Source organism: Gymnodraco acuticeps, unplaced genomic scaffold (assembly GCF_902827175.1).
Source record: "Gymnodraco acuticeps unplaced genomic scaffold, fGymAcu1.1, whole genome shotgun sequence".
In the NCBI taxonomy this organism is placed as follows: Eukaryota; Metazoa; Chordata; class Actinopteri; order Perciformes; family Bathydraconidae; genus Gymnodraco; species Gymnodraco acuticeps.
In genome coordinates, this window is record NW_022992101.1 from 478,360 (window position 1) to 496,426 (window position 18,067).

At 43.3% G+C, this 18,067-nt stretch overlaps 1 protein-coding gene across 1 annotated transcript; it reads left to right on the plus strand.

Moving 5' to 3' along the window:
• Positions 1-2,295: 2,295 nt before the first annotated feature.
• Positions 2,296-7,009, plus strand: LOC117537665 (cytochrome P450 26A1-like; the record flags this gene model as incomplete). Its single annotated transcript, XM_034202970.1, is given in 8 exon segments — positions 2,296-3,022; positions 3,530-3,757; positions 4,390-4,429; positions 4,432-4,670; positions 5,049-5,198; positions 5,315-5,449; positions 5,915-6,061; positions 6,166-7,009. Coding segments are annotated over 8 exon segments (1,461 nt in total). The 3' UTR covers positions 6,499-7,009.
• Positions 7,010-18,067: the final 11,058 nt, after the last annotated feature.

Consider the following 18,067-nt stretch of genomic DNA (forward strand, 5'->3'; position numbering starts at 1 on the left):
CAGGAAAACTGATGCAAGATTAACAGGAAATCATTTTCTCAAGATGTATGCAAATATTTTTTTGTTGTCACAAGCTTCTGCTGTTATTGCATTTTCTTTTGTGCAGTTTATCAGTTGGTCTGCACTAATTGTTATTATGCATTGAATATAAACGTAATTATCCTTACAATAGTCAGTGGTGGTGAGTTCTGGCGGTGTGCCTGCAGTGATCAGCAGCTGCTCAGCGAGGGGAAGACATTCTCCACACTTGAACCTCCCTTCACCCCCCCCCCCCCCCCATCCCTGCTTTATCACACCTGCACAGCAGAATCCTGTTTCACACATTCGCATTGTGATGAGAAAACTCAGCAGCTCGAAACTCACCCACCCTGACCGTCATCAGCGCTGCTGTCCGTCAGAACACTGAGTCAACACCACATTAATATTAAACTCGGTTAATAGTGGCTGCTGTTGGGGTCATTACAGCGGTCTGTTTACTGTTCACATAATATTTGTATATCATTAAATATATGTTATTTAATCACTAGACCTTTTCTGTTATCATCAGGTTAGTTACTCTGCTCAAGTCAAAAGTCAAAAATAAGTGCATTCATATTAATTATCATTTTTTTCTGGACTGAATGTGACATTTCCTTTGATCTATTATGAAAACAAATCCTAAATGGAATGCAGGGGTTAACAATTACTGAAATGACTGTCCCTGCGTCCACTTCAAAAACATCTCAGAATGCTTTTACTGGGCTGTTCTATTTTAGGGAATGTCCTAAAAAAATATAAATGTGTACTAATTTCAATGAAATAGATTGGAAACATTGCATCATCACTAAAGCACAATATGATCTGACATGATGGATGCAGGCCCAGGTATTATTCTACAAAAAAGAAACGTTACACAGGAAGTGAGGGTCAGTTGGAGCTGTGAAGCATAGTTTTGTTACTGTTGGCCTAGAAGTAGTTAAATAGCGCTGAAGCCCTGAGCGGTGAGAAAACAAATAAACTGATCCATTTCGAAGACGTGATCGAAAAAGAAAAAAAAATGTTTACGACGTAAGGGACAGGTGTGAAACAAATGGCTAGAATATACATTCTTAAAAACAAAAAATCACCCATCAAAAGGTTAGATATTCGTTTAATGGGTGAAAGAAAGGTTTGTGGTGCCCATATCATGCATAACATCTAAGATGGCTGGATTTACTGGCAACGCAATTCTCAGTGGAAAAGTCCCAGCAAAATCGCCGTGGTCATGTTTTCATTAAAAACACAGGAGATAAAACAATATTGATTGGATTTGGAAATTAGAAATTATTTTTTCTCGTCGCTTACTTCCATACCAAAGTCTAAAAAAAGTCGAAGTCAGGAATCCAAGCCATGGAGGCAGATCCATGAGTATGTCAAGTGCTTTTTCTCTTGCGTGTGTGTGTGGTGTGTGTGTGTGTGTGGTGTGTGTGTTGTGTGGTGTGTTGAGGTGTGTGTTGTGTGTGTGTGTTGTGTTGTGTGTGTGTGGGTGTGTGTGTGTGTGTGTGTGTGTGTGTGTGTGTGTGTGTGTGTGTGATAGTTCCCACCGGGGTGAACCTCGGGGCGACCTCTTTAAAAACGTACACAGTCAGCCAGAACAGACAGATCCAACCATGTAATGTGTTGTTGTAAAAGCAGCAGCCAAACTGTCTCTCTGACTGACCGATAACCTGCCACACACACACACACACGCACGCACACCACCACACACACACACACACACACACACACACACACACACACACACACACCACACCACACCACACCACACACGCACACACATAAACACACACACACCACACCACGCCACACCACACACGCACACACATAAACACACGTCCTGTCGTTATGGCAGGTCATAAAAAAAACAAGAGGCCAAACGCAGAGTGAGGATTTGGTGGCTCGGCAGATGAGCGCCTTCTCTGCTCGGTGTGTTTACTTTTCATGCGGCGTAGCCCGGGGATAACCTTGCGTGCGTGTGCTTGCGTGTGCACGCATCCCCCCGCCTGTCTCTGCTGACCCAAGTTTGAACCCGCTGAGAGATATCATTTTTATAACAAACACACACTCACACACGCACGCACGGTTACACACAGAGCAGGTCAAAGTCTTGCAGATTAGGCAGAGTTGACTGATAGAAGCTGGAGTCAGGGCAGAGGGCAGCATCTTTCAGAGTTGTTAATCATCATTTCATCTCTCATTGTTATACCAGACAAATCGCGGAGGACGCAGCAGCGAGCGCCGCCTTGTTAAGCAATGAGGCTGCCGCAGAATTAACAGAAAAAGTCGGCTTTGCGCTGAATGGTGCCACGGGGAGAAGGATAAGACATTCTTCCACTCGGAGTCACTTTTCCATTTGGGCTGAAAATGTGCTGCTTAAAAGCGTTCTGCTCCTGAATGCAGGCCGCCCTGCAGGCATTAATTACTGATCCCACAAGCGGGGCTTAGCCAAGGTAATGAGTGTGTAAACTAGCTGCCTTATTGCCAACAAAGGCGTCTTGGGACGCGATCCATTGTCTCGCAGGGAATCATCACCTTTTCTCAGTGAAATCCGCCGCGGATTGTCTGCGTTCAACAGGAGGTAGGGATTAAGGATGCGGCCCCGAACAAATGGCGAGGCAAGGCAGCCCAGGACAGGCCGGGGGGGCGGGACCCAGCGACACCCACAATTAAAGATGAACTTTGAGTGAACTAATTTATCTGAGGGAGGAGAAGGTAGCAGGCTGCCTGCAGTCCTGACAGCCTATAAAAGCGCAAGAGGAGCAGCTGCGGCTCCAGAGCTGACAGAGCTTCACCTGAACGCAACACCAGACTCACCATGGCCCTGAACACGCTGCTTGCCACCTTCCTGTGCACCATCGTGCTGCCCGTGCTGCTGTTCCTGGTGGCGCTCAAGCTGTGGGAGGTGTACATGATCCGGGGCCGAGACCCGAGCTGCTGCAGCCCGCTGCCCCCCGGCTCCATGGGCTTACCTTTCATCGGAGAGACGCTGCAGCTCCTCCTGCAGGTAAACCATGGCCCGGTACTACTATCACATGCACGCGTGGATAAGGAAACTCGTGTTCAACTTTTTACATTACTTTGGTCTGTTTTCATTGGCAAACGTATTATTTCATGGCAGAGTTAAACATTGTATTTTACTGGAGGACATTCAAAAAAATAATAATCTAAATGCTACCATAACGGATTAATTCAGCTTTTAAATTAGTTTGTCATCCCAGTATTGTTGATTAATTAGATTAAAGATGTACTTAACAAGGCATTGCACATGAGTTAGAAATATAATAATAAATCATAACAACACAAACAGCAAATAGGCCTATACAAATCAACTATATTTATCTAGAGTATTTAAAACAGGCGCAGTATCATTTTAAAGATCTATTTAAATGACATTTGTATTTATTATTTAGTTTTTTTAATTTATTTTGTATAACTTCAGAGATGAATCAGTGTGTGTTTATGTGTTGTATCACTGTGTAGTCAGATATGATAATATTGTGTGTCTGTGCAGAGGAGGAAGTTCCTGCGGATGAAGCGGCAGAAGTACGGCTACATCTAACCAGGACACAACCTCTTCGGGAACCCCACGGTGCGCGTGACCGGAGCGGACAACGTCAGGCAGATTCTGCTGGGAGAGAACAAGCTCGTGTCCGCGCAGTGGCCCGCGTCTGTGCGCACCATCCTGGGCTCGGACACTCTGTCCAACGTGCACGGAGCCCTGCACAAGAGCAAGAAAAAGGTGCGTGAGGAATTAATTTAAAACCATCCTCACTTATTTTCTAATGAAATGTGAAGCTTCAGTGTCTGAGTGAATGTAGAAGAAAATATCCTTCATCTTTGTTTTCCTCATGCTCGATTTTGCTTAATTTATATAAGAAAAAACACTGCAGCTCACATAATTGCTGCGATTGTTAAAATGTTATGATCAATAGTCTGATATTAAGCACTTGTGATAATTTGATACTAAAAATCGTATTTCCTGGGAAAAGGTTCAAACATCTGCTTCTACAGTTTTTACGTTTACATTGGCCACTGTGTTTATATATAGTAAAGCCTACAAAACGAACCAAGATTAATGCAGTTAAGAAAAATCTCATTTGTGTTAAAAAAAATGCTTGTTTTAAGTAGATCTGCTCTTTTTGTATCTTAAGGAATAATGGCAGATTTTTTACTTGTTCTAAGCATTTTGGACGGATGATCTATAAGGAGAAGTTTGATTACACTTAGACAACATAATAGATCTTCTTCATATATGCTGTTTAAGCATATTGCCCAAGACTTCCAGTCATTGCTCAGAAAGTGTGGCTGAATAATACCACATGGTTGGACATTTGGCTTTCATAATTGAACACCTCACCCTCTCTTCTCCAGGCCATCATGCGGGCTTTCTCCAGAGAGGCTCTGGAGCTCTACATCCCGTCATCCAGGAGGAGGTGCGGGCGGCCGTGAAGGAGTGGACGGAGAAGGACTCCTGCGTGCTGGTCTACCCGGAGATGAAGCGGCTGATGTTCCGCATCGCCATGAGGATCCTGCTGGGCTTCGAGCCAGAGCAGATCAAGACGGACGAGCAGCAGCTGGTGGAAGCTTTCGAGGAAATGATCAAGAACCTGTTCTCTCTGCCCATCGACGTGCCGTTCAGCGGACTGTACCGGGTAAGAGACAGACACATCCTCGCCCTACCCTCACTCTAAATCTGTAAAGACATAGATTGAATTTGAAAATGAACAATGAAACATACATTACTTTTGGTAAAGTTAAGGATTGTAAGTAATTAATGAAAAGTTGGACCATAACTGTATATTACATTGATATTTTGTACTATGTTTAACAGTCAACACATGATAGCACATTTGCAGAATTCTAAAACGTATGGAGGAAAAACAGCTGTGTAATGAAAACTGATTTTGTTAAATGGGTTTAAACATTTGAAAACTCTGGTTCTGTTCCTACAGTCGTAAGATATTAACATATTAAATAAGTGTCAGTCTATGTCATATTCTTACGTTGTGTTTCTTTTTGCTGTCCTCCAGGGTCTGAAGGCGAGGAACTTCATCCACTCCAAGATAGAGGAGAACATCAAGAAGAAGATGCAGGACTCAGACAAAGAGTCCAAACATCAAGACGCCCTTCAGCAGCTGATCGACAGCAGCAAGAAGAGCGGGGAGCCGCTCAGCATGCAGGTGATCATCACATCTACCACGTCAAAATACATGACTGTGTCTCCTGTCCTTCTCACCATCCATTTCAATGGTTAGGGCTTGAACTAATTCTGATCGTCTACCTTATTTACTTCCAGGCCATCAAGGAGTCTGCCACAGAGCTGCTCTTCGGGGGCCACGAGACCACCGCCAGCACGGCCACCTCCCTGGTCATGTTCCTGGGCCTGAACCCTGAGGTTGTGGATAAACTGAGGCAGGAACTAATGGAGAAGGTAAATACAACGGAAAATATTAAGCTTGTTTTTCCAACACTTTAAATAGTGGCAATTTAGACATGTTATAAAATATTGCAATACTTAATCACATTTAATAATTAAGCAGGACATTAGGAGTTAATTATTGATCTTGAAAACCGGTAATTTACCAAAAAGTTTTGGATTTTAAGTACAGATACTAACTTTTCATGAACTTTCAGCACACGTTTATGGTCTTCTTCAGCAAACGAAATCCATGTCTCCATTACATCTAAACTCTAGTTGCTAGGAAAGATCATGATTTAGTAAGAGGAATATCCTAAAGTGTCCTCAAACATCTTTTGAGCCATTTGAGGGAAAATGCCTGTTAATATCGGCTGTGACATAGTATCTTATAGACAGCTCTATCCCATTCCTCAGCATGTATCACTAAACTTTGGTTAGTACCATCCTTCTAACATGCCTTTGTGTCTCTGTGTTCAGGAGGAGCAGGGGATAGACCTCCACAGTCTGGACCTTGAGTCGTTGGAGCAGTTGAAATACACCGGCTGTGTGATTAAGGAGACTCTGAGGATCAACCCTCCTGTTCCTGGAGGCTTCAGAGTGGCCCTCAAGACCTTTGAACTCAATGTAAGTTTACAACTATTTACTAGATCTGTTAAGAAGTGGCAGCTTGAAGATACACAAATGAATCAATCGGCCTGCTTACTGATCATCTGCCCTCATCCTTTCAGGGTTTTCAAATTCCCAAAGGCTGGAACGTTATCTACAGCATCTGTGACACCCACGATGTGGCGGAGTGCTTCCCCAACAAGGAGGATTTCCAGCCGGAGCGCTTCATGTCCAAACCTTCTGCCGACTCCTCCAGATTCCAGTACATCCCGTTCGGCGGGGGCTCCAGGATGTGTGTGGGCAAAGAGTTTGCTAAAGTCCTGCTGAAGATCTTCCTCGTAGAGGTGGTCACCAAGTGTCACTGGACCCTTTTAAACGGGCCCCCCACCATGAAAACAGGACCTACTGTGTACCCTGTGGACAATCTGCCAACAAAGTTTACCAGCTATGCATAAAAAATCAAGAAAGATGTCGAGGGGTTGTTTTTCCTAAAATCAGTTTAGAGTAAAATATATAAGGGTTTCCCAAAAGCATCAAATCATTTGTTTGTTTTTTTTAAATCAAAGCTACTTTGGGATTTTTTGGAAAGAAACTGCTACATTTACACCTCGACCAAAATATGTTTGTAATTCTGGTCTTATGGACTTGTGTTGATGATTTTTCTTTTTAATAACATGAAATGTACATATTGTAGATGACTTCAGAACATATTTTATACTATGATGTTATTACAGTGGATTTGTATAAATTGATATAAATATATATATATATATATACGTTTTGTTTGACAAACTAAACAAGATGCACTATACACAGACATGGAACACTTTAATCAGCTCAGAGGTGTATCGATAGGATTTTGTACATAATAATGTAGAGTTTGTTTATATAACTTTTGTATCTTACCTCAACTTATTTAAGTGACTTGTATGGGCTTTTTATTTAATAAAATTGTTTTGCGGAGAATCTTGGTGTTTGTCTTTTAATCTAAGGGCTACAGTGTAATGTAAAAACACAATATGTACACAACGTGTCTTTTATTTGTGAGTGAGCAGAAAACGTTGACACTAATCAAAGTGGACAACTGGAGTAAGGTTAGCCTTACTGAGCATAAAGACTGGATGCAGAAAAGGGAGCTAGCCGGACACCAAACTTCTGGCTTGCACCTGATCTGTCTCTTAAGAAGTTACGTTCCCATACAACAACACTTTATAGTCAAACACATTCCCAGTTAAACAGCCTACATTTTTCAAGTATCACAAATACATTTGAAATAAAGACAGGACTTTCACCCAGGAGGCTTCTGTTCCGGTGTGAAACCGAAAGTCACCAAGCTTTTTTCAATATAAATCTGCCGCGGTAATCGAGAAGACAATGTGTTTCCCTCCAAAGGTGATTGACTTATCAGGTTAGGTGTATAATGGTATAACCACAATTCTGCAAAAAACAGGGTTGCTTTGTAAGGCTACGTTAGCTGCTGTTAGCGTAGCACTCCAGGATCTGTCGGTTGTCACGTTGCTTTGTGGGTGATTTGACACCAGATTTTGACAAGAAAGAAGACATGGAAAACTAATATCTTATTCTGCTGCATCCATCTTATATATATATATATATCACATATGTTAAAAGCCGCACATGTATGTCAACATGACATCCTTGAAGTCTTTCTTCAAAAACATGCTTTTCCGCTTGCCAAGCAATTCTGATCTGTGCTAGCTTTAGCGCAGGTTACCAGACAGGGTCAGAGCAACACTTTTATATTTTTGTTTCTGTAAATTCACTGCACCTGGCTGTTATTCACCAATAACGTGTAGTAAAGATGTTTCTGTACGAATTACTAAAACACGATAAAACATGCTAATCAGAGAGCTATAGGTGTAGGTAACAAAGCCAGGCTAGCTCTCCTTTATCCAGTCTTTATGGTAAGCTAGGCTAACTGAGTCGTGGCTCCTTATCCATACTTATCACACACACATGAGATGCAGTATATCAATCTTCTAATATTATTCTTAGGAAGAAAACACATATTGCATTTGGTATGATTTAAAACCTTATGTACTGGTTTTAGTAGAAAGCCTGAACTCTGAAGTAGGCTATCTGAGCTAAAGAGATATACTGCAGTACTTATGTTAAACTGCAAGCACAAACACTAATTAGTAGAGACGATCTAATTAAAAGAAAAGGTTTAATGAAGTCGTTAATTATCTATGTTTGAACATGACTAGATAAAGATGGTTTATTTGAAAACCCCAGGTAAAATTAGCTGATGACAGTTAATGTATTTACTTTGTGGACACAGAGGGTGGGTGGCCCTCACACACACTCACACACATTCCATCATCCTTACAGAATCAATAAATTGTGGAGAAAAGGAAAATAGGAGAGAAATCTGGAATCCATAGAAGGAGGCCGAGCAGAGGGCTGATGACCCTGGCAGATGAGCAGACAGGGTGAACAAGAGTTCAATCTGATCAGTTCACTTTCAGGGCACTGCACCACTAAAGAACGGCAGAGGAAGCGTGGTGGTGGGCCGGTAGCATGGGGACATGTTCACTGTGGGGTCAGAGATAAGGTTCATACATTAAGGCAACAAACGGATTGCTGTGAGTTCTGGGTGTTTAAATAGGACTGTCGGTGCTTAAAACAAGCCAAGTTGAAGATTCATTTTGTCTTTAAAAATGCAAAGAACCAATAACTGCAACCCAAAGTTATTATTATTCCAAAATAGCACAAGAGTTGGATCTTCATAATAAACTTACTGATAATTATTGATGATGAAGCACACAAATAAGTTTGAGGTACTGTGAGCTAAAATTCTGACTCTGAAAAGACCAGTGGAGCTAGAACAAATGGTATTATATTTGATAATAAAGAGGGAGACTTTGCCATATGAACACTTAAAAGTATTACATTATTAGCTGCAGAACTTACATTGATCAAAACCGATCTTAAAAATGCAATTTTGAGAGATTTTATGAGGATTCTTTTTCATTACATACTTTTGATTATCACTAAGATGTCTCTTGCACAGCTATGGGATCAATCCTGACACAATATCACTCGTCGTCTGACCATAATCACTAGGAATATTTAACTGTTTAACAGTAACTGGGAAAACATCGTGAAGCAACCAATACAATGACTCCTGTAACAATGCAGGAAAACATATAAGGTAAGACTATTAAACCAGCCCGTACCAACAAAACTGTACTGTCATTACATTTGAGGGAAACATGTTTTCTTCCAGGTTATGATCGTTTTTAAATAAACCTAACCATGTCATTTAGATTCGATTCACCACATCTTTAGCAACAGAGATCGGCAATCTGTGAGGAAAATAGTTTCCCTCAAATCCTAAAGGAGAATGCTGTTTTCATTTATCGCAACATGGCTTAATCAACAGTTTCTCTAAGTAACCTGCAAGTTTAAACAAATGGATTACAGCGGATTTGTTTCAGTATCGGCAACATGATCTTTTTGACTGCATGTATTTGTCACATAACGTTTTTATGTGCTGGCTAAATGAGAGTGTTTGTGCAGCTTCACTGGCAGATGTGCTTTGGCCTCTTTCTCATGTTGTTTCTCTTTCTGATTTACATCCCGCCTCCCTCCTCTGCACGGCCATTTCTTTACATTGTACTGTTGTCCCTGGCCCTTGTTTATTACTGTGCTACTTGTGATTATTGGATCCACAAATGCTGAACCGTTGTACGTATTGTAAGTCACTGTTGATAAGAGTTTCAGCTTAATGGCCAAATTGTAATAGTAAATTGCAGCTGACACCTTTATGTCCGGCCATCCTATCCCCGCGAGTCCAGCCCTCGAACGATGTGAATGAACTTCTCTGAACTTTGCCTCCTCTGCTCATTCTAAAGAGCGTCTGCTTCCCTCCATTGTTCACCATCACCCAGTGGAGACAAAACTTTGCACGGCCAAGGCCATTTTCCTCTAAATTTGTGACCATTGTAGTGAATTTACAACACAGTGTTGAAAGACTTTGAAACCAACTTGCTTTCAATTAGACCGTCAGGCCTGAACATGGCCGAGAGTAAATCATTGTTATAGCTACAGAAGTAGTGTTATTAAAGGCAACACTTTTATACACCAAACCACTTAGTTGCCATGAACAGTGCAGGAGAGAGGTGAGGGGCGGAGGCTGGAGGAACAGAGAAACCACAGAAATGAAAGGAGAGAACAAAATATGGTCTGCTTACCAAGGTTTGGTCTATGTTTAAAGATTTAAAATACCCCTGTGAAAGTATGGTGATAAAGTGTTTTAGGGAGAACATTTTATAGCACAAATATACTTTCCTGTCATTTCCTGGCAGACTAATGAATGAAACTTATGCTACATGTTATCTCAAGCTCTAGCTCTATGTTTTTGCATAGATTTGACTACAGATATCTAACCATAGGGAAAATATCCCTATGTAACCAATTATCAAAATGGTAGGTCAATGTTATCTCTCTTCATTCACCCCAGTGGATGTTCCGCTTTTAAGTTGATTAAACTTTTAAAACGTTTTTCCTGACGTTTTCTTTTTTTAAGGGTTTGATCTCAAATGAAAGTCACCACAGTGTGGTTAATCGGCCACAGTGAGAATGCACTTTAAATGCAATGGGCAGTTATTTGCTCTGATGACCAAGGTCATTTAGAATCAATGAGCTTATAGAGTGTTTGAGAAGTCAATGAAAGTCAATAGGAGTGTTAATTCCTCAAAGTGCGTTTGCACTGCGTCTGCTGGCACCGGGGCCCCTGCTGTGGAGTCGTATGAGGGCCAAATAAGCCATGCTAATGGCATCATTAGCATGGCTGTTGGTGGCTCACTGTGATTATTCATAATTTGAAAGAGCGTTGACAAGTTCAGCAGGTCAGATAGAGTTCAGCTCCCTGGGACAGAGGTGCTTATTACATCAACACTTCTTTATCACACAGGTACTGTGATCAAAGCTTACTGAGGTGTTGGTGGAGAAATCCTTCAAATGTTAAAGAGGGTCATTTACAAATCACAGTAGCTTGTAATGAAACTGTTATGCACAAATCCTTTTTGGGGAAGCACTTCTGCAGCTGTATCAAACCTGAACAGTTTCAGAAGGAAACTAACATTATTACATTATCATTATATTGCTGTGCTTTAAAACCAAAAGTCATGGCTATGTTGTTGAAGTGTGTTAAGGTCACAGCGTGATCTCTGTAACTTTCTGCATGCTATCTCTCCTGCCACAACCAGTGATGTGAACATATTTATATGTGTGACTTTCTAATGCACTCCAACACTAGTTTGTACTGTGGAAACATCTGCAGCAAGCAGACTGAAAACGACCTATGCAAAGCAAGGGTCAATGCAAAGGCAGATATAGCTGTGGATGGTTTCTTAGTGGTTTCTTACTCAGTGCAATTTACATCTAGCTGTTTAGCAGAGAACCCTGAACCACATAATACACATACCTTAAACTGGTCAAGTGATCAATGACCCCTAATGTCCACTGAACACTGACAATCAGCTGCCGTTCCAGCACAACTGTTTTTCACTTTTGGCATATTTGTATCTGCTTACTGGGTCTGTTTTAAATGAAGCAGCTTGAATCTATGAAGCACGAGATTTACTTTCTTAAATGTTATACAGTTTATATCTGAAAAGAAACATTTGATGATATTTGTCTTTCATTTTAACACAGCTTAGTTGTGTACTTGATTCTGATTGGTTACTTTGGCCATTCAGCGGTCTGCTCTTTTTTGACCGCTCTGATCAAGTGACCATGTGCAGTCATATCAATCCACAGAAAAAAGTAGTGTCTTAAAAAGTAGTAGCAAACCTCAATCAGTGTTAGTGTAATGTTACATTTCATTGGTAATGCTGCAGTTCCAGCAATTTCTACCTCGTAGAAAGGAACATTTTTTAATTAGCAGCAGAAATAAAATCATTTTTAAAGGAATTAAATCATTTTAAGATCAATATTGTGAGTCAAATTGTTGATTCCTATTGTAATCCTGCTCATCCTGTCGGGGTATGACAGGATCGGTGCACACATTCCCTTACTCACCGTCTCTCTTAGCAGGTAACTCTCCTTAGCTACTTTAAATGTAAGAAAAGTCACTTCTGAAAGTCATGTCCAATTTATTTCCTGTCAGACAGCACATCCGTTGAGAGAGGCCCAAAAGTAAACGCCATGCATCTGTTTGGATAGAGTCACTTTCAAATTCACAAACACACATGCATGCAAAGTGTCTGCATTTGATCAATTGTCAGCTGTTCACCCTTTCAACTCAAAGTCACATGCACAAAGCTTACCTGTGCACACACACACACACACACACACACACACACACACACACACGCACACACACACACACACACACACACACACACACACACACACACACACACACACACACACACACACACACACACACACACATGCATGTGCATTAGAAGTGTGTTCATACTTTTACTCTGACCACCATACCTGCTTACAGTGGGGTAGCACTATATTACTGTTCTGTTTGGAATTCGTCTGTCAGAATCTGGCATGGGAATACTTAGATGCGTCTTACATGTTCCCCCTGATCCTGTTATTTGTGTGTCCTCCACCTGTTTGCCCCATCCTTATTTGTGTTGGCCTGTATAGCACTGACTGAATGTGACGGGGCAGCTGTAGGATGTTTTACGTTCAACTGTGAACAGTGAAATCATCTATAGCAGCCAACTGTGGAGACAGTGAATCATACTGACACACTGTCAGCTCCTTCAACAACACACAGCCTGCCTGCACCAGGGAATACAGAAGGAAAAAACACTTCAACACTTTAATTCATACACTTTATATGTTCTTTAGCTTATTGTTTCCCTTTGGGCAGAGCTAGAGAGTGGTATTGATTTTTGCTCTTGGACTCTTGTAAGGAAAGCAAACCTATGTTAAACTATCCCTTTAACATAAACACTGGAGGAAGGGGGAAAAGCTCATTTATGTAGTTGTACCTTTTGCCTCTTGGCTTCCTATTCAGTACAACAAAGAAAACTTCAACTTGGCGACTCCTGAATGTCACTGCCACTGATGATCTGTGTGTGAGTGTGCGTGTGTGCGTGCGTGTGTGTGTGTGTGCGTGTGTGTGTGTGTGTGTGTGTGTGTGTGTGTGTGTGTGTGTGTGTGTGTGTGTGTGTGTGTGCGTGCGTGCGTGCGTGCGTGCGTGCGTGCGTGCGTGCGTGTGTGTGTGTGTGTGTGTGTGTGTGTGTGTGTGTGTGTGAGCTTCAGTGTGTTTTCATTCTTCTCCCAAGCAAACCAGCTAGAGGTGCATATGGTCCCAACTGTGGTGGAAGTACTCGGATAGAAATACTACAGTGTAAAAATACTCTGTTACAAGTAAAAGTCCTGCATTCTTAACCTTGCTAAAGTAACAGTACAAACGTATTGGCATCAAAATAAACTTAAAGTAAAAGTACTTATTGTGAGTAATGTCCCATTTCAGAATAACATATATTAAATGACTGGATTATTATTATTATTATTTTAGCCATAATTATGTTCATCCCAGCTGATACATGTGGAACTATTTTAATTACTTTGTATTCTGCTGCTACATACAGTATCTTAACCTATAATTATATTTCAAAGTGTATGTATTAGTTTATTTATATTTTGTATCAGTTTATAATCTCAAGTAAGGTAACTATAACTAATTTGCATAAATGTTGTGGAGTAAAAATTACAATATTGGCTTCCAAAATGTAGTGGAGTAGAAGTATAAAGTAGAATAAAAATCGCATGGAAATCCTCAAGTAAAGTACAAATTCCTCCAAATAGTACTAGAGTAAACGTACTTCAATATATTACACCACTGACTGGAACATATAGAACCAAACTGGAGCATGATCAGCTGTAAACTACTGGACACTGAAGATTACGTCATTTTTGTTTGAAAACCAAACAACCCCATGTCTAAAGTATGAACTTCAGACTGACAGCTGTTTGTGTCAGGAAGCTGCTGCTGAAAGATCACAACTACCCCAAACAATTGTTCTAATTGATCCTGTTATCACAGAAATACAGTGCAACCATCAAACGCTCTGATGTCATGAGTTGGTATTCAGCCAACCAACAGCCAGCAATAAAAGTTAATACACCCTCTAAAAAGCCTCAGGTCAGGTGGCAACACTGATACGTGAACTGTAAACCTCAGATAACAATGGCTTGTTTTCCGGGGTACTGTGACATGAGAGGCAGTATAGCACTTCTTTGAACTGCAACTTCGTATAAGTGCATTTATCTCTACCTTATCCTGAAGTTCCTAGAAGGTTCCATTGTTATTTGCAATTGGAAATGTATTCAAGAAGACGGAAAATTGCTGGATTTTCAGTGCAGGAGGCTTTAGGCAGTGGTAAAATGCACTAGGTATGTATTTAAACAGCAATAGGCCTACTGTACGAATGTGGGACTTTCTGTTGAATTCATGGCTACACACTATTCAAACACACTGTGTGTTTCTTCCAAAGTACAGAACTTTATTCCAGTGGTCGCGTTAACCGAATATTTTCCGTCTATGACGGAATATTTTTAACAATGATGGAAAAATCTGATAGCATTCCGTCATTTTGCCAGATTAGAACAAACTCAGAACAGCGCCAAAGATTCCCCGCAGCGAGGCTCCGGTGTTATGCATGCCTTCCAAAAAGGAAATGATATAGTTTCCAAACCTAACTTTGCCGTACAAATCATTAAAATGTCTGAGTATTTGCTTCACGCTGTGCGCGCTCCCGCGAGGTGCAGTGGGCATGCATAACACGGCCCCCCCCGTTGACAGCTCATGAGCGTGCTCTCTCTCTACCCCCTGTCAGAGTTGTGTAGGCTACACTGTAAAAAATGGCTGTGAAATCCACAGTTATTTACAGTGTTTGTGCACAGTAAATTACTGTATACTATTTTAGAGCAACCGTGTTTCCAACCAAATATTACAGTACCTCTGGAGTTACTTTAAAAATATCAGTAGTAACGTCCCAACTGTATAAAATCACAGTAACCAACAATGTACTGTAGAATATCACAGTAACCTACAATGCACTGTAGATAATCACAGTAACCAATAGCCGCGTTCACACCGGAGTACTTTTCCCCGTACTTTTCCCCTTTAGTTCCCTTAGTACCCCTTATGTTGCGTTCACACCAAAAATAGTACTTAGTGCCGGGAACTTTTACCCCCATTTTAGTGCCTGCTAGAGAGGTGGTACTATCCTGGGGGGAGAAAGTGCCCCAGTTTCTGATTGGCTGGGCGAATTGCAAACCACGGCCCGTAAAACTCTGAAAAGTTTTGTGAAGCCGCCATTGTATTTGTGGCATTAGCATTATTAGCATTAGCATTAGCCCAGCGCACCAACGCATAGAGACTAACTTATGGCAACACAAAAAAAAACATGGGAGCGGTGGAGATGAGGAGGTGTCGGCGTTCTGGCGATTTACTCGGAAGGCTTCAGTAGAAGCTGCTGGGAGTCCCAGCAGCTTCTACTGAAGCCAGTCCCCAACTCCGGGGACTTCCGGCCGGGGACTTTGGGTGGAAGTATACGCTGTGAAGTTGTTTGCGGCCTGCCAGTAAACCCAAAGCAGAAGAAGACGAAATTATGTCAGCGGCTTCATTTGCGTAATCTTCCCTCAGGGAAAAGTACTCCGGTGTGAACGCGATTGGTACTGAGTGTCACGATCTGTCTGTGTTGTGTTTTGTCTTGTCTAGATCTGTCTTTGGTTTTCTGTCTGCATTGTGTCTTGTCTAGATCTGTCTTTGGTTTTCTGTCTGCGTTGTGTCATGTTTAAATCTGTCTGTGGTTCCCTGTCGTTAGTTTCCCTGGTGTGTCTAATTTACCCGATTGTGTTCACCTGGTGTCCCTGTGTTTTCTCCTCCCTCCTCACCTGTGTCTTGTTTGTATGATTAGTCTTGTGTGTATTTAAGTTCTGGTTTTTCTGTCTGTCTTTGTCGGTTCGTCTTGTGATATGGCTTGTTCCTCAGTGAGTGTTCTGTTTAGTCTTTATTTAATAGTATAGCCTTGAAATAAAGGAGGTTTTTGTCACTTTAATCTGCATTTGGGTCCTGCTTCCTACACACAACATAACAGTACGAACCGACCAAGAAATGGACCCAGCAGATGATCCATTTGAGGTGGAACTACAACATTTTCCCTTTTATTTGGCTTGCTGCTATGATTGGTGGAAGGGAGCGTCCAGTGTTCTGCAGAAGGAGGCCGCTCTGGTAGAGGCGCACCGGTTGGCTATGGAGAAACCAGACTTGGTGAAATTCTTACCTGGCTGGATTTTGAACTTCCTCCGGGTGTGTGATTTCCAGCCTGCTGACTACAAACGTCTCGGTGTGTTCCGTCTGGAGTCAACCAGTGCTTCTGCCCCAGTTCCTGCTCCTGTCCAGGAGTCGTTTTCTGGAACTCGTCTGGCTTTTGGAGGTCCACGGAGCCTTCAGGCGGCTTCTAAGAGAAGGAGTCACAAGTCCAGGCTAGCAGCCCGAGCCCCAAGAGCCATGATTCCGGTCCCAGTTTTGGCCCCAGCGGCCATTGTTCCGGCCCCAAGTAACCATGGTTCCGGCCCCAGTACCAGGCCCAGCAACAATGGTTCCGGCTCCAGAACCGGTCCCCACAGCCATGGTTCCGGCTCCAGAACCGGCCCATGCAGCCATGGTCCCTGCTACAGAACCGGCCCATACAGCCATGGTCCCAGCCCCAGCAGCCATGGTTCCGGCTTCAGTACCGGCCCCAGTACCCATGGTCCCAACTCCAATTTCGGCTCCAGGACTAGCTCTCCGGCCGACGCCAGCTCCCCGTGTCCTGTCGGCGTACCGGCCGACTCCAGCTCCTCGTCTCCTGTTGGCTCTCCAGCCGACGCCAGCTCCCCGGTCCTGTCGCGTACCGACCGACACAAGTTCCCTCTCAAGTCCCCTCTCAAGTTCCCTCTCAAGTCCCCTCTCAGGTCCCCTGTCGAGTCTCTTCTCGAGTTCCCTCTCAAGTCTCTTCTCGAGTTCCCTCTCAAGTCTCCTCTCGAGTTCCCTCTCAAGTCTCCTCTCGAGTTCCCTCTCAAGTCTCCTCTCGAGTTCCCTCTCAAGTCTCCTCTCGAGTTCCCTCTCAAGTCTCCTCTCCAGTTCCCTCTCAGTCTCCTCTCCAGTTCCCTTTCAAGACAATTCTCAAGTCACCTCTCAAGTCCCCTCCCGAGTTCCCTCTCGAGTCACCTCCCGAGTTCCCTCTCGAGTCACCTCCCGAGTTCCCTCTCGAGTTCCCTCTCAAGTCTCCTCTCGAGTTCCCTCTCAAGTGTCCTCTCGAGTCATCTCTCAAGTCTCCTCTCGAGTCCTCTTTCAAGACAATTCTCAAGTCACCTCCCGAGTTCCCTCTCGAGTCACCTCCCGAGTTCCCTCTCGAGTCCCATCTCGAGTCTCTTCTCCAGTCCCCTCTCGAGTCTCTTCTCCAGTCCCCTCTCGAGTCACCTCTCGAGTTCCCTCTCGAGTCACCTCTCGAGTCCCCTCTCGAGTTCCCTCTCGAGTCCCTACCCAATGTCCTGGTCCGTTGGAGGTACTGCTGGGGGTCCTGCCAAACCCTGTGTCCTGTGCCGTTGGAGGCCCGCCGTCTACTCTTCTGCCGGGGGTCCTGCCAACCCTATGTCCTGTGCCGTTGGAGGTTCCGCTGGGGGTCCTGCCAACTCTATGTCCTGTCCTGTTGGGGGTCCCGCCGACTACTCTTCTGCCGGGGGTCCTGCCAACCCTATGTCCTGTGCCGTTGGAGGTCCCGCCGACTACTCTCCTGCCGGGGGTCCTGCCAACCCTGTGTCCTGTCCCATTGGGGGTCCCGCCGACTACTCTTCTGCCGGGGGTCCTGTCAACCCTATGTCCTGTGACGTTGGAGGTCCCGCCGACTACTCTCCTGCCAACCCTGTGTTCTGTCCCGTTGGGGGTCCCACCGACGACTTTTCTGCCGGGGGTCCTGCCAACCCTATGTCCTGTTCCGTTGGAGGACCCGCTGAGAGTCCTGCCAATCCCATTTCTCG